Consider the following 27,184-nt stretch of genomic DNA (forward strand, 5'->3'; position numbering starts at 1 on the left):
CTTGTCCATCTTAACATGCTGCACTCAGAACAGCCGATCTTCCCCGCTGTCAAATCTAATTGGTGCGCTTCACCTTGTGATCGCCCTGCTCTCGCTGTTATTGGCTAAACACCTGGTGCCATGTTCGTTTCCGATTGGTGCATAACGAGGTCAATCACCTCGAGCTGTTCAGCCAATCCAGAGGTTGGGAAATTCGGCCGAGGAGACAGAGAGGAAGTTAGTTCCCGAAAGTCCTTCCCTATCAAAAAAACAGAAGCAGTGTCATGGAGCCCAGAGGAACTATATGGTTTTGTTCAGCAATATTTTTTGCTTTCTGTCTGTGTCAGACATGTGCTTTCAACACCCCCAAAGATAGTGAGTTTACTTTTATTTTACCTGCTGGGAGAACTGAGTGTTTTTTTCAAACTGCAACGAAAAACAGTACAATGGAAGTAGAATACCAGGTAAGACAGGAACAGACACCAATTCCTTTTTAAGGGTAAAGGTTATGCCGAAGTTGTACTGAGTTTTTTATAATAAGGGGTAACTGAGGAGTCTCTCTTGTCCTTTGCAATCAAGTTCTCCGATCGCTTTTGAGAAATTGTGCAACCTGGAGCTTGATGGGGAACTTGAGTGTGACTTTTTCCCCTGTTCAGATTGTTCTTATTTCATCAATCGCGCTTCGTGTTTAATGCCTCCTTCGTGCTGTAATACCCTGTCGTGCATTATCCTACTATTTGTAGTTAATCTCAATGTGAAGTTATCACTTCCTCATTGAAAAACATGTGAAACTAAAAATCAACGCACACGTTTGTTTAGTTAGGGTCACTTCGGTGTGTAGTTCTGTAATGTAAAGGCTTATTGAGTGAAGCGATAGATTGAACAACGCTAATCGTTTATGTGTTTTCATTTACCTATATAAAGCTGCACGATTACATAGGAAATCTAGTATGATGCTTTGGAAAAATAATGTAGTCATTTCCAGGTTCAAAACCACAAATTTCCATTTAGTCACCATGCAAGTTGCTATACAGAAAGCTCCATCCAGCCTGTGGACATACTCGTTAATTTCTACTTAATATGAGAACCGGTGTTGTGTCTCGCACATGTACTCTTTGTCGAAGTGCATATTCATTTAACAGTGTTCAGTCTGTTGAGGAGTGTTCAGCGAAGCACATTATGAAGTGAAGCGTTAAAATGTGAAAAAGTATTCAGAAGTGTCCTCACTGTGCTTCGAACTAGTTGTCAGCGCAAAGGTTAAAGATACTGTACCTGGTGTATCTAAATTAGATTACGCTTACTGGTGTCTAGATAAGGTGCAGCTCAGTCCACTTTGTATGCATCCTCTACAGCAGTAGAGAACTAAGCATTTTAAACCTAAGTCTGCATTAAGAAGTTTGCCCCTTTGTTAGACTACCCTGTCTGAGAGTCTGGTTTGTTGACTAGGAGTTACTTCTAAACTAACCCCTGATGAGAAATTTAAAGTTGGTTGCAAATTCTAAAAGGATTACCCCTTTATATCTCCCACCCTTTACTGGTGGGCAGCAAATGTCAGCTGGAAAAGCTGGAGAGCTTCACACTTACAGTATAGTGGATGATTTCTTCATTCAGGTGTCAGCTGTTGTCAGGAATCTGGAAGTCATAAGTGATCCTCTTCCATCTTTTGAGCCTTAAGTGGAAAATTGTTCACCTTAGAAATTTTGCCAGCATTAGGCAATTTCTATCAATATCTGATTCTGAATGCTTGATTCATGCATCTAAAAGATCAAGGCTTGATTTCTGCAACTCTTTGCTTTATGGGCTCCCTAACTCTCTTCCCAGCACGTTGCAATGTATCCAAAACTCTGCAGCTAGACTTCTAACTCACACCAGGCCCTGCATATCACTCCTACACTTGAGTCACTAAATTGATTGTCTATAAAGTCACATATTCAATACAAGATCCTGTTATTGACTTTCAAGGCTCTAAACATTCTGTATCCATTATACATCTCTGAACTCCTCCATGTTTACACTCCCTCCCATAAGCTCCATTCATTTGAGTCTGGTCCTCTGCTCACTGTACCCAGGACTAACTCTTGGGCCTTTTGTGACTTTTCTGTTGCTGTTCATTTGTTATTCCCTTTCTCTGACTCTTCAAGAGACAAATTCTTTGACTTTTTAAATCTAAACTGAAAACTCACATTTTTACTTGGTCCTATGTCTGACTGCCTTACAGTTTATCATGTATTTTCTTTTCTTTTTACCTTTTATTGTATTGTTTTTCCTTATTACTATGTAGAGCGTCCCCTTGTTGATGGAAGAGAGGAACCTGATAAGAGGATAAACTAGATTTCGGAGACTGGGCTGTCAAAACATACGGCTGTTTACAAGGTGTTTGTACTCAAAACTGATGTGAGAGACTAAGTATAATGAGATGCTCCTCGGGGAACCAGTAATCAGAGATCTTATTAACAAGAGGAGTCTAGCTAGACTTAGGCGTAGTCATCCACAATGATCTTAAGGGCTTTTCTGCAAGTGAATGATATGTGTACTGTACGAACAGTACCTTGTTGGCCACGTTTGCTGCTGTGTGTTATAAACCAGCAGGATGTTTGTCTTTTAGGTGTTTCTGAGTGTTTGAATAACCAGTATGATAAGAATTAAAGTTCCATTTAGCATTCATGTCGTATGTTTTTTAGTCTTTTTTTTTTGTTTTCAGACCCTTTATGTATGTTTAATTAGGATTAGCATAAGAAATGGTGGCAATAATTTTCCTTCAAGCAAGGGCATTGATGATACATTAGAAAGCTGAGGACGCTTGCACCTTTGCACATTCAACCAAAACAAAATCTAAAAATGACTTCACTGAGCTTCTCATGGTAACAGTGTAGATGAGAGAGGGTGGTTTGGGAGACTTTATTAGAAGATTGTAGAGTGTGTGTTGGCATGGATACGTCTCCTGGTAACAGTAGACGAGACATAATAATATTAATTGCTTAAAACTTATATAGTGTTTTTCTGGACACTACACTCAAAGCGCTTTACAGGTAATGGGGACTCCCCTCCACCACCACCACCAATGTGCAGCATCCACATGGGTGATGCGACGGCAGGCATAGTGCCCCAGAACGCTCACCACACATCAGCTATCAGTGGGGAGGAGAGCAGAGTAATGAAGCCAATTCATAGATGGGGATTATTAGGAGGCCATGATTGGTAAGGGCCAATGGGAAATTTGGCCAGGACACCAGGGTGACACCCCTACTCTTTTCGAGAAACACCCTGGGATTTTTAATGACCATAAGAGTCAGGACCTCGGTTTTACATGTTTACATGTCATCCAAAGGACAGCGCCTGTTTACAGTATAGTGTGCCCGTCACTATAGTGGGGCATTAGGATCACTATACTGACCAGGCTCACACCTCCTTAGCTTCAGTGGGTTGCCAGTTGTGAGTTGTAGAGTGATATGGCTGCTGACATGAGAGAAAGGGTGCAGTGTGATGGTGGTGGAGTGTGGAAGACATTACCAGAAGATTGTAGAGCATGTGTTACCATGGATGCTACTTTTCGCTGACTAAGACTGTTCATAGTCAAAATTTTGGCATTTGACAGATTTGTTCCCATTGTTTTTTTTTTCTTGTATATTGAAATCCATATTGGACAGACCTACATTGGAGAATAATTTGCTTGCTGCACTGCTTCCACTTGTGTCTGAATTTACTTCTCTGGTCCTTTGACGGGAAACTTGGTGAGGGGGACTTCGTGAAGGGAGGGAAATGTTATCATAGTTTTATATTTGTTCTGAAACATTAAAATAAAATCTACTTTAGAAAAAAAAAGTTTTTAATGGGACCCGCATCACCTCTGTGGAAAGTTTTAGAAATCTCTCTTGTTTGAGATCTCTTTGCTTTGAAACGCTGGACACTTCAACCTTCATCTTCACACTGTACAGTTTTTGAGCAGAGTGTCTACTCTTTTCCAGGTGATCGCCGGCGCAGGAATGGATGTGGATTTCACCATCAAAAGCCCCTACGGATATTATATAATATCAGATTTTAGAAAATCAGACGGTGTTCACACGTGAGCTTTTCTTTTGTTTCCCATTTGTTGCTCCCATTTTAGAGGTTCTTGTTCACATCATTTAGTTAACGGTAGCTTTTAACACTCAGTCAAATACTCTTTTGTTTCATGGTTCTTAAAAGACAATCTGAGATAACTTTAGTATCTTGTCTGTATCCACCTCTAATAATCTTATAGTCTTCCCAAAGGAATTGAGAGAAACTTCACTGTTCTGAGACCCTGGAGTTCTGTGCTGACTGCCATACCACTGTGGCCTTCTGTATGAACTGCTGTTACTATTGTGTGAAACTGAGAGCTATGTATTGTCATGTATCGTCTAACAATATGTGGAACATGAACAGGAGGACACAAGTGGAATCTAAGGGAAGGTGTATTTCACACTGAGAGCAAGAGGTACTTTTGTACACCAGCTGGTACCCTACCATCCGTTAGGAAACAATTGGATTAAACTGTCTGGTCAATCATCAGTCATTAGCATTGCTGCCTCACAGCACTGGGGCCATGGGTTCAATTCCGGACCTGGGGTGCTATCTGTGTGGAGTTCGTATGTTTTCCCCATATTCACATGGGTTTCCTCCAGGTGCTCCCGTTTCCTGCCACAATTCAAAGACATACTGGTAGGTTAATTGGCTTCTGGGGAAAAGTGGTCCTAGTGTCTGTGTGTCCCTGCAGTGGAAGGGTGTACTGTCCAGATAGGCTTTGGCTCCCCTGCGACCTTTAATTGGAAGATTGACTACCTCTTTTTCTTCACCTTTTTGATTTTCCATGTTCTAATATTAATGCACCTGTTCTGATCCAAGGATGTTCAGTTTTTTGATTGACCAATCACAGCAGCTGCAGCCACATTTAGCACAGGAGTTTTACTTCCCTGGGCCAGCCCTTTAATGTCTTTCACACTGTAGTCAGCCAGGACATTGAATCGGAGCTTTATGAGGCACTGTGATCCATTGAGCCGCTTAAACGTTTGCGTTGCAAACAGGCGCTCCACATGCAAGATTGAGGCAGTGCAACAATGTTTTGTTAAATTGTCAGAATTGTTGGCCGATTTGTTGATTTTTAGAATCAAGGTTGAGAGTCTCATGTTTTGACATGATCAGTGTTTTCCAGGTATTCAGAATCAAGAGCTTTGACCAAGTCAAATCAGGATGAAGATCAGTAACAATGCAGTGACTGGGGATGTTAGTGGACATTATAATTAGCAACATTCAGGGCAGAAAATGGAAGTTGATTTTCTACACAGAATGTTATAGGGATTTGAGACCATCTCCTTAGCCTTTTTATTGCTGTCGACCAGGGATTTTTACAGACAGCAGTCTGATGATATTTAGGAAACTTTCTATCTACCAAACAAGCAAGGTGGGCAAAAATCTTCTTTCTTATTGTAACCTTGTGTTTTAAGAGCTTTCCTGCTGCATTCCTGTTTCATGCAATGACCATGTTCTTAAGGATTAAGCCATTACTCAAGTTGGTGTCTGAACTAACTGGTGTCATTTAGGCAATTGACTTATTTTAGCCACATACTAGTAGTATTATCCTATGGTAACACTATAATACGGTGGGCTTGCTTTCATATCCTTTCAGTGTTGGATGGTCTATCATCTTTTCTGAAAAAAGAATGTATTCTTAATTACCTTAATACTACCCAACTCATGATCAATATGAATGTACTTCACCTTGGAAGCTACTGTCTTAATGTAGGTTAAAAAGTCACCTGGGGTCTAAAGGAAAGGAAAGTTGTTTTTATTTTGTAGCCGATTTAAAAAAAAAAGTGGCATTTAAATTCTGAGTAGTCAGTATGACTTGCACAAAAGCTAATGTCTGCACGTGCAAACCTTACTATAGATCTGCACAGGACAAATAACCTTATATTGTAAATGTAGGCATGCAATATATGCGAGTGTTTTATTTATGCAATATACTGAACCGGTCAGCTTCCTGTTCATGAAATAAAAAAATGAAGCTGCTGTTCTGATGAATCAAGTGAACATAGGGAGAGAATCAAGTTTGATGGATGTGGTCTTGTCTTTAAGTTTCTAAATGTATATTGATTACATCATCTTTCCTAAGACTGCCAAGTCATTGTCACACAAACCTGGTCTTCTGCACTCCAGTGCTGCCTGTTTACATTGGATTTATAACAAACAGATTTAAAAGCAATAAAAAGTCATTAACAGTTTTGAATGTAATGAAAGAGAAGCTGCATTGCTTTAAATGAAGCCATGCTCACCGTAGAATGTTACGTCTTGAGTCTAGATTCTCAGAAGGAAGTGACTCAGTAGTGGAGGGGCCTGAGAAGTTCCTCTGAACTTGTGGTCTTGAGGTGTTAAAAAGAAAATGTCCGCTTTTGACAGCGGAATGTCTGTGTTCTCATTGGAGCTGTAGTTGCATCAAATTAATACCCCGGTCGCCATTTTCCTGCGCTCTTGCAGTTATTCTGTCATTCTGATGTTTGGTTGACTTCACTGATAGATGGTACTACCTGGTTTTGTTCTGGCCTTTTTTAAACCATTCTCTAGCATGTTCACTTCCACAGTGTATTGAAAACAGTAAACTAGGACAGGACTGTCTCATTCCTATGCCTTCATCACTGTCAAGCTGGAAAAATAAGAAGCAGAGACCTTTGTTAATTATTTACTGTATGGTTTATACGTGAGCTGCAAATCAAAGTGTCATCTTTAGGTTTGTCAGAAGGATTATTTTGCTTGAGTATGATTATTTTAAAAAGGAATACTGTAAGGAAGTATTGGAAGGAGTATGTAAAAGCTTGTGCAGTTATACTCTCTTAACACTGCGGCCATGCTGATAACATGTCTCAGAGAACAAGAGAATGCATTTATCATTTTAAAAACTAGGAACCTATTGTAATTCACAGGCCATAAATGTAAATTATTATTTACATGAAGGCACCTTGTTTGTAATGCTCTTTTTTTTTTAAATCCACATTTAAAGGGGAACAACAGTGCCAATTTCTCAGACCGGTTATTAAATCTTTGTAAGAAAATAAATTTACCAGTGGTATAGAACAGTTTTACAAATTTAGAACTAAGTACAAAATCATGAACTTTGTGAAAGTACGGTAAGTCACCATGTTGTCACAAACAAGTCACCATGGGCTACTTCACACGAACACGAATTGTGACATGAAGTGACCCTTCATTTGTAATGACTAATGTAATACGATGTACAAGCAAATTAAGTACAGGTAATACAGCAGCTATTTCACCGCAAAAATGTTCCAACGTGCCGTTAACGAGTAAGTAGTATTAGTCGGCAAAACTATACTACAGAGCAATATTTCTGTTGGATTAAAAGAGATGTATTCACAAGCTTGCTTCTTTACAATGTAATAAGGCTTCATCTCATCTCGTTACTGGAAGTTTTGTTGCCTTGTTCTGACTCGTAGAATATGGTGCTGTGCATACCTGGAAATTGTCTATTTTTAATGCAAATTGGAGGGTTAACAAGTTTGTACATTTTACTTTTATTGTGGTTTGAAGTGCACTCATCAGTGCTGATTCTTTCTAGCACCGAAATATAGAAATAGCAGTGCAGTTCCCCTTTAATGAGCACATTCTTTCAATTATATTTGTCAGTCCTTTGTAGCTAAGGCCTGACATTGTTTGGCCACTGCGCATCAAGAAATACTTGCATGCCATCATTTACAATTCTATAATATTATAGCTGTGAATGTTAAAAGGTCTGCCATTTTTTACAACATAAGTACCTTCTTCCTGTGTATGTTACAGTATGAAGGAGTTTGATTGTCACTTACTGTATGATGCAGTACAATAATCTCAATAGCTGAACTAGAGTCTTCTTTCCTTTTTTCATGGCAGTCCACTTGCAGGGCTGCAAGACCTGTTTGATCAGTTGTGCTGCATGTCCAGGATATAGTTTGTTTGTTGAAGTGTTCAGTGGTGCAATTGCCTTACAGTAGTAGAGTGTGAGCCAGGGCAGTGCAGCAGTTCATCATCATACTGAGCAGGTTCAGTGGCCTCTACAAGTTGATTCTGTGTTTTTAACACAAGGGTGAGATCTCTTCCTTCCAAGCAGAAATGGAAAATAACCTAAAGGTAGAATATTCTTTCTCTTCAGAACTTAATCACTGGGAGTGCACGTTTACATTGGATTTATAACAAACATATTGAAAAGCAATCAAAAGTCATTAACAGTTTTGATTGTAATCAAAGACAAGCTGCATAGCTTTAAATGAAGCCTCAAGAAACCACTCCTTATGTCTGTGAAAACCTTCCATGGTTAATGTTAATATGCTGTTGTACCAACGTCTGTTTTGATAGGGAGATGAATGGTTTTAGTTGCTTCTGTGCAAATAGCTGAGTGAAAAGGCATGATGTACAACTTCAGTCCCTGTGGGATCTGGCCCTCCAGGTTATTTTTAAACCAACAGTTAAAGACTCAGTGGAAGCACGGTGGCCCAAATAGACAAATATTTATTTTAACTGAGACTGACGGGTATTAAAGTAGGCTGGAGCAAATTGGAACCCCAAGTTTCTGCCATCGTTATATGATGCTATATTTTCAAAGTGTTCGTGCATTCTCTATTCAGGGTGGAGCCCACGGATGAAGGGGATTACCAAATCTGTTTTGACAACACCTTCAGCAAGTTCTCGGAGAAAATGGTCTTCTTCGAAGTGATCTTTGAAGGCCCAGCAGGGGAGGAGGTGCAGGATGACTGGTCCAACATGGTGGAGCCCGAGAACCTCCTGGAATACAAGCTAGAAGACATCAGGGTAAAAGAAGGCTACTGCGTCTGCTCTGCTTCTGCCCTTTCAGTGCCAAACTTAGGGAATGCAGGGGTGGCAGTGTACTGAATCCAGGCTAATAGTACTGAGAAGGCTTATCTTGTCTGTGAATTACCTGAAAGTCTGATCTGATTTATACCAAAATACGCTCTTGCACAAATCTGTGTGAAAAGTAGAAATTACAAACTAAAGAACAAAATAAGGTCTTGGTGAAAGTAGGCCCAGAGTTTTGTTCCAGTTACAGCAGATGTGGGAAACTCAGTTCCCGAGGACTGCAGTGTCTTCTGTCTTGTGTTGCACTCAAGCTTCCATCTGTACATGTTTTTAGATGTTTAGAAGACCTTGAGAGAAATGTCAGTTATGTTCATCTAGATTAATAGTCTAACTTGATCAATTGTGTAAACAAATGTGGAGCTGATGAAAACTGGAGTTTCACATGGCCCTGGAGGACTGGAGTTGATACTGTACATCTGTTGGAAGGCTTGACTAAACTTTCTGTGCATGCAATATTCAAATTATTAAATGTTAAAGACTTGGATAAAAGGATGATTATTAAAACGAAAATACAAAATTGGGGCACTTAATCCTTTTAATCCTTTTCAAGATGTCTTGGTGTATATTTGGCCCATGTGAGGAAGAACTGTACAGTTTAGATCAAGGATTTGACTGACATGCCTTGCTTTACCGACATTCTTTGTGACTTCTTTGTGTTGTCTAGGACTCGATCGATTCTGTACACAGAAGGCTGGAACGTAGTATGCAGATGCAGACGGTCCTGCGTGCCTTCGAAGCTCGGGACCGCAACCTCCAGGAAGACAACCTGTGGCGGGTTACTTTCTGGTCTTCCGTCAACATGTTGGTAATGTTAGTGGTGGCTTTGATGCAGGTCTACACCCTCAAGAGCCTCTTTGAAGACAAGAGGAAGGTCCGTACGTAACCACCCAAGGACAAGGAGAGGTCTCCACAATTGCTCACGTGGATCTCCCCGTCTCACTTGAGGAGAGTGTGGTGGGGAGCTGCTCATGACCAAATGGGACGCATTTGATCTGTTCTGCCTACATGGAGGTATCCTGCATCTGACTGAGCACAATCTGTCCACACCATACTCCCAAACTCTCTGCATCAACCTGGGTGGTGATACTGCCACCAATTTTGCACATGCGTTTTTTTTGCCCCTGCAGAAACTGATCACAAACTGTCCGCAACATTAACTTGCTTCCCTAGCTTATATGAGGGCGTGATCTTGGACTGGACGTGTTCATATGCTTAAACTCCCGTTTGTGTCCAGTGGGCATTTCACTCAGGTGAGCCATTTTCACCCCTGCCTAAAATTGTGAAGCCTTGGAATCAAGAAGCTTGCCTTTCATTTTATCTTCTCTCTTATTTTGCTCTTCAGACCCAAATCCAGACCTCATCTTTGCAAAGCATTTTCAGTGTAGCGTGCTCTAGTCTCACCTGATTGTGCCTGATGCAACTTCTGTTCCTCTTCATAGTTGCGATCTCATTGCTAGTCTGTCTCATCTTCAGCAGATACAGCTTGTAATCAGATTGAGATTCCAGTTGCAAAAACTCAGTACAAGATCCGGTGAGATCCTTTATTAAAATGGTCCCCCACCACTGTCAAACATCTCTCGTTGCCTTGCCTAACAGCATGCAAAATCCAATTCCTCCAAACATTTCACAAGGACTTAATAAAATCCTACTTTATAATGCTCTGGTTTGCAGAATGCCCAAAGTTTTGGGGCACAGATTACCATTATTATTATGGGTTATTAGGGTATGGTGTCTCCTGTGTCTATATGATTCTATTCTTGTAATCTTTCTGAGGTGGGGGTGGCAGGGTTTGATTTGGATTTTTTATTGTAACATTTACAAAAGTGCATTTATATTTCATTCTTACTTTCTACTCCCGGGGGTGAGTCCTGGCATCACATTCTTGGGGTTTGGCCTCATTGGTGTGCTTTGGCGGCTTTGTCCACAAATGTTTTTAGTACATATTGTACTCGCAGGTACTGTACTTAAATTCTGTAGCATACCAGAAATGAAGTCCTCTCTTTACTGGGAAACTGACTCCCATTTTATACTTGATAGGCAACACTTGATAGGCTTTTTTTTCCAATATTAGAGAGCCAAGCATAAAATATCCAGGACTTAGTGCTTGCTGGTATAGGAGCCTTCAGGTGGAAAAAATTGTGATGAATTACACCTCTTTACAGTATGAGTCTTAATGTGTTTCCCAACACATCAGGTCAGGCTAAGTCAAAGCCCAATGCTGCAAACACAACTGTCTCTGCTTCACACTTTCTTTTGCCACAGGGGATTTATAAAGTGTTTAAATTAGCCCATTTAATTTTATGCTTTAGCCTTTTTCTGTGACAAGAGTGTGAAACATCATCTGCGACTTCATGCACTGAATATTTAAAAACTGTAAAATACTGATATACTATAATGTTTCATAATGGGTGGAGAAAGAAATTGCTTTAAATGCATGAAGTGGGTATGTTTGAAGTGCATAACATTATTAAGACTGGGATTAATGAAGATTTTTTTTAATCAGATGTGAACAAGTTTAGAAGTTATCAAGGTAATGGGGTCTGTTGTATGTTAAGGCTGGTGTAGTAGAGACCGATCCATCTTAATATTTGGCATGAAGCATAATTATAAAGTTCATCAGGAAACGAGAATGAGCCTTAATGGCCATAGGGGTCTTGTTCAACGAATTCCGAGGCCGACTCTGTAGTTAGCAAATCTCACTAGTAGACTGTGATTACACACACTGTGGTTTTCTTTTCTAGGCCTTATTAGGCCACAAGAATCTTGTGGTTCTCAAAGCATTTTGATGGCTCTGAGCAGTTGTCCACAAATCAAGTCTAATGGTAGTCATGCCACAAGTGCTGTGTAGAGCTATGTCTTGAAGTCAGGCAATTCCTGCTCGCTGTTGGCTGCGTATTGATGTAGATATTTACTGTTATGAATGGTCAGGGATTTATAATAACTCAAAGTGAAAAAATTTTCTTGTGAGATGTTTACACAAGAGCCTTTTTAGAACATTTCACTGGTCAATTGTCGATATTAAACACTGTGAAATTAACAGCGATTTGCATTACAGAAACGCCTTTAATCATTGTTTACTCATGCCCTATGTGCCAATTGCTGTTCGGCTTAATTGCTATTTAAAATATGTCTGTCAATGAACATACATTAAAATTGCCAAGAAACCACGGCTAACGAGAAGTGTAATGCTTTCCTACAAAGAAGATATCTACACTAGACAAGTTGTGCCTTTGGACAAATCTGAAAATGTATTTGTTTTAAATAAACTTCTACTTTTAAAGAAATATGATTGTTCTGTGCTTTTTGAGCTGAATGTATGTGCTTTATGTCTTCCTTCTGGCAGAGTTGGACTATAAATGTGGAAGTTTAGATGAGACAGAGCAAAGATGCTCTGTCTCTGAACCTTACCTCTTGATGATTTGCTAACACGTGTCAAAAGACTTATTGCAGATATTGCCCCACCATACCTGAAATTCTCTATAACTGATAAAGATCAAAGCACAATCTTTAACAGACCACTTATCACTGATAAGAAAAGTAATGCAAACTTTTAATCTGTGCATAATACTCTACAGGTTAAACTATTTTGTGTTCTCTCGGTGATCACAAAAGAATACTTATAAAAATGCAATATTGCATTGAAAAAATATTAGTTTTAGTTGTTTTGTATCTTCAAAGTACTCTAGCAGTCTCTTTTAAGGGATGCTAAACTGTTGAGAGATCCAGGCTTTGTTAAGATATTTCCATTGGTGTTTTTATTCTCTGATTGACATTGACTTTTGCTTTGGTATTGAGATAGCACCAGATTTCAGTAATTGTGTCTCTTTGTTTGATTTGAGGTGTATGCACACTTTAGGCAGTATTCCCCAAGCATTTTGATATAAAATTTCGGTCAGAATTGTTCCCTGCCCGGTAGGTAAGCTGTTAATGCAGCTTTTTTGCAACACAAATAACACCAAGTGTGAGTTCAAGACAAAAGCCTTAAGGTTTTGTTTAGCCTATTCAGGTCATTCTAAAAAAATGCAATTGCATGACCTGTGATGGCTGGGTGAGGACTTGAGATTATGAGTAGTTGTTTGCCTGAGCTGACCACTCTCTCGAGTCTTAGGGGTAAATCGGGCTATTATTGACATTAAAAAAGTAGAAATGGCACTGACGTCCATAAAAACAACCACATGAACTAACTTTTGTCATTCCCCTTCTGAAAGGTTTCCAACCCCTGTTCTATAACATGGCACAAGGAATGTACAGTTTTGTAGTGTAGAGAAAAGTGGAAACCTATGCAGCTTGGATTTCTATCCTTTCATTATTAGTAAGTATTTCTAGTTAGGACTATGCCAGAGCCACCAGTATCCTGAAATGTAGCTCAGATAGAAGTGAATTGAGACCAAGAGTACTCTACAGCCACATGTTGTAGAATTAGAAGGTTTTCAGCCTTACAGTATGACTTCATAACTGAAGTCTGCAGATAGGAGTCAAGCACATATTATGATTAATGCTTTAATGTCCTAGCAGTTGATTTCCCTGCCATCTTAATGCCCGTTCAGAGAGATCTCTTCTCTGTTAGACCTTGTTAAGATGGTAGTGTTAGTGATAATCCTCTTTCCAGTACATGTGTCACCACAGTAAGAGAGAGACCAATATTCATGTTCAGTACCTTTGCAGTCAGTTTCAAATGGCCAGAACTTTAGCGGAGTCTTTTATTGGGATTCTAGACAGACCTTGAGTGAAAGCAGTCTGAAGGCACCCGCCAGTCTCGGACTTCCATTGCAGTAAGCGGTATCATGGCCGAATCTTTACATATCATTATTGTCTTGTAATGAAGTGTTGGGTAGCAAATAGAGCTAACCAAGGTTACTGTAAATGGGAAGATGTCATTTCTTTTGAATAACATTTGAATCAAGGTTTCATCAGTGCTTTGCTGCTGGATGATTCAACAGCTGTTGTTGAATCAGCCATCAGCATGGGAGAGTAATTTATACAAAATTCAATTGAACAAAACTTAAGGAGGAGTTCTGATTATAACTTGTTTTTGTATGGGAAAATGTCATTGCTCATTGCTATGTGGGTGATATCTCGTGACCAATCCTTCCCACTTGGAAACTCACACAGTTCATTTTACAACAGCACAGGGCTTATTCTCATATAGGCAAAGGTATTCTTACACACACACACAGACTACAGGTGCTGGACAGTTCAACACTTGCGAGATGGGTTGTCACGATTCACAACAGCATCCTCAACCACCGAACACAGAAGAATGATTGCCTCACTACAGTATAGGACAGGTCTCCCAAGCAATTTTGAGGTGTGTGTGTAGCATTTGCTTGTAGACATTATGAACTTGTGAGGGTACAAGGTGGTCATAGGCTTAAGTAAGCATCAGTGATTTCTGCACATTTTCAAGACTTTTTTGACAGCCAAGGCAGACTACAGAAGCCTGCGATTGTTCCTTCTGCTTATTGCAGTAATAAACTGAACAAAGCAAAGAATTTGTTGTATGAACTTTCAGGAAGTCCTAAAATGATTCCTCTATTAGAACTGTGTATGTGTTGCCTCTCATTATGTATTAATTTATATATTGATGCATTAATGCACTGAAAGAAGTTTTATAATTTCAATATTGAAAATTCCTTGTTCTTCAACATAAGCCGTTTTGTACATAAGAAAACAGAAGTGAAACAGCACCTTTTCAGTAAACTTCTTAGAAACAGCATTTCAAAGGGTGTTTTTATTCAGGCTTAGTCTTTGTTAAAGACCCTTGTAAAGACCTTTGTTAAAAATGCCCCAGCTTATCTGTATGGTTTATCAGACTGTATGTTTCCTGCATCTTTGCTGCACACTCTGTGTAATAATTTTGTAATAAGAAAGATATGTACTACTAGAAGCATTACCTTCATATTACCACAAAATAAACTCACACGGCAAAACAGCTTGTTTGGTTTTAAAGACCCTCAGATATTTTTCCTCAAAGGAAAAATTATTTGCATTGCAGTTGAGTATCAGAAAAAAATTGGTGAAACTATAGTGTATACTTATGAGGAATTATATGCAAAACTGGTTTTTGAATACTGAACAAAATCCTAAACAGTCAGTTTCACATTCAAATGGTTACAACCCTAGCTGAACAGTTTGTGCCCTTTGACTTTCCTTCTGTTAGCATAGCTTTTTCGCCACCTTGTGGTAGAATCAAGAATAAACAGAATGCCTAAAGCAGTCCTGCATTTCTTAATCATTTTGATTTCCCAATTGCATAGGTATGCCTTTAGTTGTTGTAATTTAATATTTACAAAACAAACACAGTGTACTATGAAAAGAAAAAAATGAAGATACTGGACAAAACGAACTATGCATGTTAAGCTGATGTTTTTTGAAGATCATGAAAATGCTCGGAGATTGTATTATCAAGAACATTGAGAACATTCAGTAACAATAATGTAATGGTATCTATCCTCAATGTTTTAATCAATGTCAGCTTTTAAGTGTTGGAGGGTGGGAACTATACATTCAGACTAATTATTTTAGAACAACGGAGATGCCACCATCTAAAATACACCCTGAAATTTGTGGCATCATGGTGCTGTTTCAGCTCACCCTGTTCCAGCAGATTAACAAATCCTAGAGGGAGAAAATTAGATATCAGATAGATAAATCAATTACTTTTTTTTCCTGCAGCTGACATCTTTTGTGTGTCTGTTTAAGCAAACTTTAAAGTGTGCCTTCTTTGCCTGGTTTAAGCACATGTATTTGCACATGTGTTTTGTTGGATCTGTTAAAGTACTAATGCTTACAACCCAAGAGACCTTACACTGTAGCTGTCAACATTTAATTTTCAAATCCTCCCATGGTTTAATCACACATATACCATTCATTTATATTCTCAAGTAATGAATCTGGGTTTTTTTATATTTCATTTTTTTAGCTCTGTGAGGCAAAAATGACAGAAAAAAGTGTGAACTGGATGGGGCTATTAACAAGAAAAAGAAATAGCTTGTAGCAATGAATATTTCAGTAACAGAGTGGTGCTTCCAAATGACGATGGCTGTGGACTTTCTGTTTTATCTGTAAAATGTACGCACAAAGGAGATTTGCCCTTTCCTTCTTTGCATCTCCCACAAACAGAACAGATGCCCATAATAAACTCCCTTAGTCAGGTTTCAACGGGACAAACAGAGGATAATTCCGTGCTGAATTCCATGCTAAAGTAGAAAGAAGAAACAGAATATTTTGGTTGTTGAGCCATCTTACAGTGACACTCTATGAAGGCTCATCAGCTGAGATGCTGTGTCAGCATGGAATTAATCTCTACTTGTTCCTTTGTAGCCACCTCATACAGTTACAGACTCCCATTCAAACCTAAGGAATTCACCCTAACAAGATCTGGTCAATGACAACAAGAGAAAAAGGATGTACCTCCTGGGCATAATAAGGAACAAGTAACTAATATTGGTCTGGTGAGGAAGTAGCAGTTCTTTTCAAAAAGACAACTGTAACTACACTGGCTGTTGGAATTTGCCCCTTCAGTTCTTGGGATGCCAGCTGATTGAGGGTTATTTCATCTTCCAGCTGTGGACAAGAAACTCTGTAAGTACCGTCTGCAGTATTTGGATTGGCATCAAGGGCTAAACTAACACTCTTTTAAATGGGACCTATTTTAACCTTTTGCCAAGAATCTAAACCATATCATAAGTCAAGTTAATAGGGTATATTTTAATCAAATTGTTTTGCTCTAGAGTAAAACATAGTTAAAAACCTGAAAGTGAACAGTAAAGACTAAATGTACAAATAGAATGAGATGCATATAAGAAACGGTCTTTATAATGGGACATATGCTTCTGTCAAGATTTCTGCAGTATACAGTAAATTGTACTACAACTTGACATTTATAGGGCTGCTTTTCAAAGCATTTTGTTACTCTCCATTTTCTGAAAGTGGCTGCAAAATTGTTAAAGGGCAAATCTCTTGCAATTAAATGTTGTAAACATCGGAACAAAATGCCAAAGTTTTTGCTCTTAAACATGATCATATTCTGAAAAGTGTTGCACTTGAGCATGCACTGGAAAGTTGCTGTCTATGCTAGAAAAAAATGATGTGGATAAAACATTGAAGATTTATATAGTTAAATTATATGTACTTTTCATATGAACATTTAAAATTTCTAGATGCTCTCTCTTTCCAAGCTTTAATCCCGCATCAGCAGGGTCCACTTGTCGGAACACCAGTCTCCCTTTGGTGGTTTGAACCAAATCTTTGAGCTGACGTTGCCATTAACTGACCGAGAATACTCCAACCGGCGCATCGCTCCACCTGCTGTCGGAGTGGGAGGGGGGGGGAGAACAAAGTAATGTAGCCAATTCATAGAGGGGGATTATTAGGAGGCATCAGAAATTTGGCCAGGATGCCGGGGTTACACCCCTACTCTTTTCGAGAAACACCCTGGGATTTTTAATTACCACGAGTCGGTTTTACGTCTCATCCGTAGGATGGCGCTTATTTACAGTATAGTGTCCCCATCACTATACTGGGGCATTAGGACCCACCTGGACCGCAGGGTGAGTACCCCCTGCTGGCCTCACTAACACCTCTTCCAGCAGCAACCTTAGTTTTTCCCAGGAGGTCTCCGATCCAGGTACTGACCAGGCTCACACCTGCTTAGCTTCAGTGGGTTGCCAGTTGTGAGTTGCAGGGTGATATGGCTGCTGGCATAAAATTTCTAGATGCTAAAAAGTTTAAATGATAATTTTCTTAAAGGGGAATGGCTTTTATACGATTTTTGGAAACCATAAAAGCTCTCATAGCATGTTTTATATAGTTTAACAGCTAATAGAACAGCTCTGTACTGCAGAGGGTCATTGTGCAATGCAATTGGCAATAATCTGGTTTTTAGAGGTCAGATCTTACAGAAGAGATTTTATGGTATCCTTTATCTGTCCATACTCAGGAAGACAGTGTGACAAAAGATGAAAAAAAAGGAATTTGAGTAGGTTAACATACCATTACTAAGTATTAGAAATGCATTTTAAATTTCAAATGGTCAAAATCCAAAATTAAGGACAACACCAGAATGTGTATATGCCAGAATTTATTATCAAAGAAATGTGGAGAATTTTGAATGCCCATGTTTTTGGTACACTAGGTTATGCTACAGTATATTTATTAGACATGTTTCACAGACTGGGATTAATAAAAAGACTGCACTAGCTAAACCAGTAGGAAATTCCCATGGTCTGTGTGCAAATCCTCTTTGATAGTCTATCTATATTCATAAAGAGAGTTACACTGGGTACTGATATCCTCAGTTAACTAGGTTTGGCTGTGATAGTATTCATCTAAGCAGGTAGGGAACTGCTCACATTAGCTAAAGCTGTACATTGCATGTCCAACAACTGGTATAGCACAAGACAGAGAAATATAATCCTAGCCTTATGCTTTTTTACAGGAAAAAGATAAGATCAGCTTCAACAAAAACAGTCCTCAAAAGTCAATCCAAGGTAAGTGTTATTTAAGATCATTTAATGTAAAAGCTATTTGAAGAGAAGATATATCAATTAAGAAGTTGTATCAAGGTTTTCTTAGCTGCATGAAAATGAAAATGGTGGTTACGTAGTCAAAAACCTTTTTACTTAGAATTCCAATGTATTCTTATGGTAAAGCTTTCATTTAAATGACTATTCCACTTCATATATGCTGAGCTGGAGGCAAGGATTATAACCTACTGTCCTCATAATAAGGTTTTGGAGAGATGCATATGGTAAAAATGCACTTTGCTTCTTGACTGAAATGAATTGTTTTAGAATCAGAATCAGCCTTCCACAGTAGAAGATTATGATTAAGTCTAACATGGGTAAAATTAATCTTTTTAATTAATCTTTTTAATGCAGCTGAGGCAGTCTTAGTACAGTATATCACCTTCCATGCCATACATACAGTATATGAATATGTTCAATGTGAGATCTATGTTATTTTCTTTCAGAGCATTCAGTTTTCAAGTTATGTTATACAGGATTCAGACTAAATATTCAATTTATTGGCAATTTATATTTTTCTTTTTGATACAGATGAAAATGAAATAAAATCAATCCAAGCTGAATGGGATCAGAAAAAGACCAAAGCTCATGTTACAGGTAAGAGTAGTAAATTAGATTAGTAAATTAGATTACTGAGCTGATAAATACTGGAACTCAGAGTTTTGTTAAATTGTGCTGAAGACGTTTAGGATATATTTGTTGCATGTGCATGTGAATGACATTTAAAAAAACCTTGACTCCACACTATGCCGATGACCTGGTTATCAGAGCAGAATACAGGCCTGCCTGAGTCCTTTTCTCTGACTGCTTCTAAAACTGAGAGAGAGTCTGTCACAATCACAGCCAGCAGGTGTTTAGTTTGCTTTTCCAGATCTCACTAACACTTTGCACAGGGGCGATTGTGGGTGACTAAGCCCCCCCTGCCTTGAAGTGGAAGATGTGTCACTATGACCTGAGTTATAGACAGACTCAGCCTTCTAAGCGTGAGACACATTTGTCCTTTACATACCAACCCTATCTACAATCCAGAGCTTTAACCTGTGTTTATAAATAACTATGTTGCTGACATACAAAACGCCGAAGGCCCAGGCTTTAAAAACTACAGGCTGAGCTGAAATTTCAGCTTCTGCAGTATGTAGTTGTAGCGCAGGTGGGCTACCCATACATTTTCCACATGGAACCAACCCCCTCTCATACTCAATGGAAATGTGGCTCAATAATGAACATTTAAATCTAGATGTATTTCGTGAAGACAGACCCTGATTTTGGAAACACCCTGAACACGCTGAAATTTAAATCTGGCATGGATACTTTTGTTAGGGTGACACTGCCTTCCATTGCAGGTCTGCATATACAGTACTGTACTGCTGAGTCTCTGTTTCAAAAATATTTTTAAAATGCAGTATTAAAAGTTGCTTGTCATGATGTTTGGCTTATACAGTATGTCTTCTAAAATGATAACAGTAGGGTTTTCTTCAAATAAGAGTTGAAGCTTTTAGGTTATCATATATATTAATAAATTATATGTAACAGCATTATTAAACAGGTATCAAAATATAATGAAAAGGTACACTAAATATATGCTTCTATTGTTGAGTACATAATACATAAGTTGATAAGATAAGAAATAAGTAGTAATATATCACTAAATTTAAGATCTTAACTATTAGAAGTGTAATAGGTATATAAATGTTATATTGTCACTACTCTAGGGAATTCATGCTGATTTTGTTTAAGTATTATAACATTTATATACTATTATATTATAGTATATAACTATATATAGTATATAGTATTATATATAATAATTTGTTACATTTTAATAGGTTTTTTAAATGAAGTTGAAAAGATTTTTGCAGCAGTTGAAAAGCTGACCCACTTTTTCAGTCTCCAAATAAAATCCTGCTGGAGATCTTAAATGATATCTGCATGAAACAATACAAAACATTAAAACATTTTCTCTAATGTATTCTGTCTCTTGCAAGATTTGTAACTACATTTTTACATATTTTCAAAAAAATAGTATTTTTCAATTTTCCATCAGATGCTACTGACTAGTGAATTTAGTTTAGTTACCCAATGTTCCATAATCAAGTCAATGAGATAATATGAATTATAAATTAAGCCAAGTTAAAATTATAAACAACACTGCTAAGTCCTAATTTAGAAAAGTTTGTTGGTCACCATGACAAAATTAACATTTCTGTGCAGAAAAAGAGTGCTTAAAAAGTGCTTAAAAACTCGAAGGAATGTGGTATTTAATTCTCACACTGGGTAATCTAAAGCACTAGGAAATATTAAAAGTTACTGATTAAGTTAAACTTTTAAACCAGTGGACTACTTTTAGAATTAATTATGATTCAACCTAAGAATACAATTAGAAACTACAATAGTATGCATTTCAGGACTAAAAATTTAGAACATCTCACAGAATAGCCACACAAAGGCTGCAAACTAGCAAGAAGTAGTTCATTCTACTTAAAAGAAAAGGTGAAAGGAAAAATGCAATGTTTTAACTGTACAGCAGTCTTCAGATGTGAGGGCTCACACTATATGCACCACTAATCAACTTTGACAGTTACTCAAAAGTTAAGGTCAATTTACTCTGGAACAGAAATTTCAGTTACAAATAGCAAATAATTGTAATGCAGTAATTAAGGAATAATACATTTATTACTTTTAGGCCTCTCTTTAAAAGATTAGGAAATATTGAAAAAAAATAAAATAGCATTAGTTAAGTACAACACCATCAGAATCTAAATCAGATCAACCTTTATTTTTTTAAAACTTTAGCTGTGTTCATTTAACACTTACTGAAACAGATGGTCTAGATCTAGGAAAGGATTCATTGTCAGAGTAACAGTTTGGATGCTTCTTGTTTTCCAGGCTGTAACTGCAATGCCAGTAAAGAAGGAAAGATGTTCTGGAAGTCTATGAATGGAGATGCCTTCACACATGTGATAGACTACAAAGATGGTTCCCTGGTCATCAAGACTGAAGGCTATTACTTCATTTACTCAAAAATCTTTTATGGTCAACTGGATTGTAAAACCTCAGCCAAAGGAACCTTTAAGCACAGTGTTTACAAGTCAACACGGTGGTTTCCTGGAGACCTGGAGCTCATGAGCTCCAAGAAGTACCACTGCAGTAATGATAAAGAAGACATGCTAGACAATAGCTTTCTGGGAGGAATCTATCATCTCAAAGAAGGGGACCAGATTTTTGTTAAAGTGAATGAAAAAATCCTTATCCGGCTGCAATCTACCTCTCAAAACTTCTTTGGAGCTTTTCTGATATAATATTGTGCCTCCTTATTCATGCCTGTACAACAGCCATATGAGCAGCTGATAAAAGTTATCTCTGCTTCTCTTAGTTCAGAACTACCTTAAAGTTTCAAAAAGCAGAGTTGAGTAGTTTATACCTACTTATGGACTGGACAGGAGCTTTTGGTGGTTACACAGTTTTTCCCTGATTCATGGTTCCACGTGAATTCTAAAGAAATCCATTGCACTGACTTTGTGAAACTCATTGAATATTGTACAGAAGACCACTTAGTACAGTATTGAATCATGTACTATGGTTTCTAAAGCTGACCTAAGGTGTAACCGAGTTTTTATCTTGTGTATGTGATTAATTATAAATTGGAAAAATTGTATTTGTTACTCTTGTTATTATACTATTATTACTGTGTGCAACCTAAATTTTAAATTATTCTAAAAAGATATTTTTGGCACTACCTTTAAAACATGTAATAATCCAATCACACCTTCAGCGTCCACAGACACTGATCCCAGAAAGCAAACCATCCTTATGTTTAAGCTTTAAAAATGAATTTATAAACACTTAAAATTTTTTTCTAATTGTAACAGGATAAGACTTTATTGAAAACAAATAATTACATTCATTTTTTCACAAGTTATCATTTAAAATAGGGAATATTAGAGACAAAGTGGAATGGCACTGCAGTTTTGTTTTTAAAAAGTGAAACCCAGGCAAATATAAAGACCCCAGGGCATTTAACATGTTTGAACAGGGTTCTCTAGCAGACAACTTGGTACTGTTCAGTTCACCCGAGCTAGTGAGCCGAACTGTAAACGTAGTTTGGTGTACAAAAGCAAGCTTGCAACAGGCATACCTGTACAGTGATGGTGTAAATAATGGAAAATTTCATTCTAATTACTGTATGTTATATGAATGTGCCGGCATATTTTAATACGAAACATGTGGTATGAAATTTCAAGCAGTGCTCCCCAGGAATGTTTAAAATACAGATTTTGAGCTACAGTACATTGCAATTGTCTCTATTCATTCTTTGACAGCATGAGCCTATTTTTCAAGATCGATACCGTACCAGTGTGTTTCTTAACTTCAGCCATACAAAAAGAAAACATTCAACAGCAAAAAGAAGGTTTGTCATCAGCGTGCGAATAAACTTGTGATGCCAATTCAGCTTTGATAAAGTTAGTTTGAGCTGGTGTGACCTGAGCAGAGTTTAAACAATTGAACAATTGTATGATTCTTAATTACAACACTAGTTTACAAACATCTAGAGAATGTATAATGAAAATGACTTAGCATTAAAATTAACTAAATGGGTTCTTAATTGTTGCATTATAAGATATATCCGGTAATGCAAAATTTGCGGGAACTCATTTGTAGTTATTTGTGTGACAAATCATTTGGATGAAAAAAATCACTGCATGATATCATACCCTCAGCTGTCTACCGAGTATAGTATTTCGATTAATAAAACAATGAGGAAAAATGACCTAGATAAGAAGTAAGAGTTTTTAGAAAAAATACCAGTTGGTGTACAAAAGCTGTTAGATTTACATTACAAACTTTTCTCTAAGCTATTAAATTGCTTGGAAATCCATTTTGTGCCAGTTTCGAAAGAACATAGCAAAATAGAATAAACAATTATCATCTCCTAAAGCTCAGATTCACTTACATCATTTCACAATGACTGGTAAAAAAATAATTTGCGAATGCGGGCCCATTTGTGTGTCCCCATTTAACACAAACTACTTACATTAGAATCATTTAGCTGAGGAAATCACAGAGTTGAAATATAAACAATGTGTTTTCAGCATGTAAAAAGCAGCTGTCTTCACCAGCAGAAAAGTTAAAAAGGCCTTCATTTGATCAATAAAAAACTGGAATATAGTCTTAAAAAGGTTCTTACTACTTAGGGTTAGTTTAGAAAACAAAATCCACCAAATGATAGTTCATTCCATTCTCACAATATATAATCCGTGGCTTGTCGAAAACCAATCATTCAATTAAAAATCTCTAGGGCTGCGATATTTATTCTAAGAAAATGTCTTCTGAATAGTGTGTGGAATAAATGTAATGGGGAGCATTTGCTGCTGAATGGCCCTTAAGTTGTACATTGAACAATTGGAAATCACATCTTTAGGAATTGATGATGTAACAACTGCTGGATTATGGCTCTGCAGGACCAGGGTCACAGGGATGTTTTTTTCTGAATTGTGCAAATTACTCATTTAATTAATTTCCTGTATAGCCAGAAGTTTGTCCATAAGATGTGAAAACTCTTCTGGTCTCTTAAGGTTAAGAACTGAAAATGTTACTGCTAATATTTGATTGATTTTCATAACCCAACATAATAATAATAATAATTGCTTACACTTATATAGCACTTTTCTGGACACTCCACTCAAAGCGCTTTACAGGTAATGGGGACTCCCCTCAACCACCACCAATGTGCAGTATCCACCTGAATGATGCGACGGCAGCCATAGTGTGGCAGAACGCTCACCACACATCAGCTATTGTGGGGAGGAGAGCAGAGTAATGAAGCCAATTCATAGACGGGGATTATTAGGAGGCCATGATTGATAAGGGCCAATGGGAAATTTTGGCCAGGACGCCTGGGTTACACCCCTACTCTTTAAGAGAAACACCCTGGGATTTTTAATGACCACAGAGAGTCAGGACCTCGGTTTTACATCTCATCCGAAGGACGGCGCCTGTTTACAGTATAGTGTCCCCGTCACTATACTGGGGCATTAGGACCCACATAGACCGCAGGGTGAGCGCCCCCTGCTGGCCCCACTAACACCGCACATGAGCTCAGGAAACCAGTTAATTCCAAAATACTCCTATCGCATGCTTGTTCCTAATATAAAACTGCATACATTGTTTTAATCTATGTTGATAAATTATTTGTGCTATCCTTAAGATGTTTCTTGAATTCTAGCCAGTTTTATTGCTAGACCTTATTGTTAAATAAAGCATTAATAACTTTGCATTTGTGAAAGCTATGTGATTAGAGTGTGAAGGCTGATCTCTCACAGTCGGAATGTGAAGGATCACATCTGAGTGGGAGTGTGAGGGATGATGTCTTGGATTTGCAGCATGAAGGATGATCTCTTAAAGACAGAGAGTCAAGGATGATCTTTTAGAATTGGAGATCTCTGAAGGGATGATCTTCAGAGATGGAGTGCCCAATCTTCTGTTCATCTGGGGTTTGGTCTAGAAGGTATGTTTGGAGGAAGGCGTCTAAAAACAAAGAAAAGCACAATAAATAGTTTCCTTAGACTAGGCATTTCCAGAGAAATGTTGTCTGATGCAGAGCATGCACACACAGAAACATAACAGACACCATATTTGTGAAGGACAACTGGACCACCTCAATAAAACCCACAATGGCAAAACTGGCCACTGAGAAAACATGCAGACTCGACATAGAAGGTGTGATCCACATGTATCCAAGAACTGTGAGAGTAGTGTAAATTACCATATTACCGTTGTACTAATACATAATACCGGGTGTAAGGAGAACCTTAAACATTGGTACTGGAACATTTGACCTTAGGATTCAAATGTTGCTTGATAAGTCAACTTTGAGAACCTTTTGAGCACTCTGAGACAGTGCTCAACTATCTGACAATGCATACATCCTGGGAAGAGTGATCCTTAAAGGAAAAGTTTAATTATCTACACAAAATATTTTAAATGCAGGCAGTAAAACATAAACTATAAATATAAAGATGGAAATGCTGAGCTAGAAGAGACAAAACTAGGGTGCTGACATTGACATGTCATTTACATCAATTACGCAATGCGAGGGAGCAATTAACAAGGCAAACCGAAGGTTAGGATACATAATTAAAAGCAAAGAACTTAAATTAAAAGATGTTATGTTAAAATTGTACAACACTATCGTTCAGAAGGCCTAAGGCCTTTATATTATTGAGTGCAATTTTGGTCACCCTGTCAACAGAAAAGCTATTGTTTCTCTGGAATCAGTCCAGAGAGAAGAAATACAGAAAAGGAAATACATTCTGGGGCTTAAGAGAATGTCCTACACTGACAGACTGAAGTACTGAGAAAGTCAATCCAACGTATTTGATTAGAATGAGCAACGAAAGATGAACCAGAAGGCACAAGTGGAAACTATACAGTAAGTGCCTTTTAAACTGAGAACAGAGTGGTGGTGGGAGTCTGGAGCAAGCTTCCCAGTCATGTTACTGAAGCTGATACCCCGGCTTCTTTCAGGAAACAGCTGGATGAAATCTTGGGACTTCCTTTCTAACCTTTCTTCTCACCTGTATGACTGCTGTGGGGTCCTCTTCTAAACTAAGCTCTCTGATAATATCAGCTTCTTAAACTCTTAAAGGCTGGAGATTTTTAAATAGAGCAAGTGAAGGTTTTCTTGACCTCCAATATGCCACCCGAAAAACTATGATAGTGCTTGAATAAACTCCCCGACTTTTACTATAAAAATCTCATGTTACGGTATACAACCATGAAGGACTAAATAATATAATGTAAGAGATTACCTACATGACCATGCTAACCATGCTAGGATAACCCCAGTAGTCCTTGGGCTAGTTCAATTTTTTAAAGCTATACCAGCTTAGATTTCTTTCTTTCTGACAAGATACAATTCCATATTTCAGAATGTTTTTATATATGCACACCTCATTCCAGAAACCATTTCATGAAAATCTGCTCACCTTTGAGCATTTATTTAAAGAGAATTTAAAGACAATTAAACTCATTTCCTGGAACGTGATTCACAAAATGAATAGGCTTTATTTCTGTATGATTTCAGTGGAGAGAGAATATATACTTTGTGGTATATCTAAGTAAGAAGGTCTGTTTTGCATGACCACATTGCTGCATATTAATGCCCATGATGAACTGAGTCTTCATATGGCTTTAGGTTGTTTATTCTCAAATCATTAGCAAAAAATGAAAACAGACTGAAACACATTCATACCTGCAAAACTGCTAGTGAGCTATTACTATTTTGTCAGACATATAATTAATAATAATGTTACACAGTATAATTAATACTATTTCATTTGACAAAGATGTAGCTGTTACATTATACATGGATTTATACAGGAAAAGACTCATTGCTCTATTTTTTGTCTGGATGTCTTTCAGAGGGCATGAGAAGTTGGAAATTACAAATCGACCAAGACTGCCGCTGTGAGTTAATTTAAGCAGAAGGAGGGGTGCTTTGTCATAGTTCCTGTCAGCATTCACAGTCTAATCATATTTTCAATGTCTATGGCGATATCTCACGGTTGCAAATACCTAGATCAAACTTAACATCACGGGCATCTGCATTTTTCTTTCACAGAGAACAGCATTTTGCACACACAAAAATGCTATTATTATTATCATTATTATATATTATATATATTTTCTAACCATTTCTGCCAGTTCAGGGTTCCATGTGAGTTGGAGTCTATCTTGGCAAGCAATGGGCGCAAGATGGGGTACACCTGTCAGAAGGGACGACGCCAGTCTATCACAGG

At 37.9% G+C, this 27,184-nt stretch overlaps 3 protein-coding genes across 3 annotated transcripts in view; 2 read left to right on the plus strand and 1 right to left on the minus strand.

Annotated features, from left to right (window-relative positions):
- The first annotated feature begins 158 nt into the window (after positions 1 to 158).
- On the plus strand, positions 159 to 12,143 carry tmed1a (transmembrane p24 trafficking protein 1a). Its single transcript, XM_088932976.1, has 4 exons — positions 159 to 443; positions 3,945 to 4,042; positions 8,610 to 8,793; positions 9,524 to 12,143. Exons 1-4 carry the CDS (start codon positions 264 to 266, stop codon positions 9,740 to 9,742), a joined length of 681 nt encoding a protein of 226 aa, XP_088789102.1. The 5' UTR covers positions 159 to 263; the 3' UTR covers positions 9,743 to 12,143.
- LOC148820892 (tumor necrosis factor ligand superfamily member 14-like) lies at positions 9,865 to 22,041 on the plus strand. The gene is made up of 5 exons (XM_088933405.1): positions 9,865 to 9,870; positions 16,384 to 16,443; positions 18,299 to 18,350; positions 18,918 to 18,983; positions 21,273 to 22,041. The coding sequence occupies exons 1-5, from the start codon at positions 9,865 to 9,867 to the stop codon at positions 21,683 to 21,685; spliced, it is 597 nt and encodes a 198-aa protein (XP_088789531.1). The 3' UTR covers positions 21,686 to 22,041.
- A 194-nt stretch (positions 22,042 to 22,235) lies between these two features.
- The window catches only part of dnm2a (dynamin 2a), a 93,041-nt gene continuing 88,092 nt past the window's right edge, over positions 22,236 to 27,184 (minus strand). The window contains exon 20 of the mRNA XM_088931657.1: positions 22,236 to 24,911. Within this exon, the coding sequence (XP_088787783.1) occupies positions 24,869 to 24,911 (43 nt within the window). The 3' untranslated portion in view covers positions 22,236 to 24,868. The remainder of the gene's footprint in view (positions 24,912 to 27,184) is intronic.

This window comes from Atractosteus spatula, chromosome 14 (genome assembly GCF_055471065.1).
Source record: "Atractosteus spatula isolate fAtrSpa1 chromosome 14, fAtrSpa1.hap1, whole genome shotgun sequence".
Taxonomy (NCBI): domain Eukaryota; kingdom Metazoa; phylum Chordata; class Actinopteri; order Semionotiformes; family Lepisosteidae; genus Atractosteus; species Atractosteus spatula.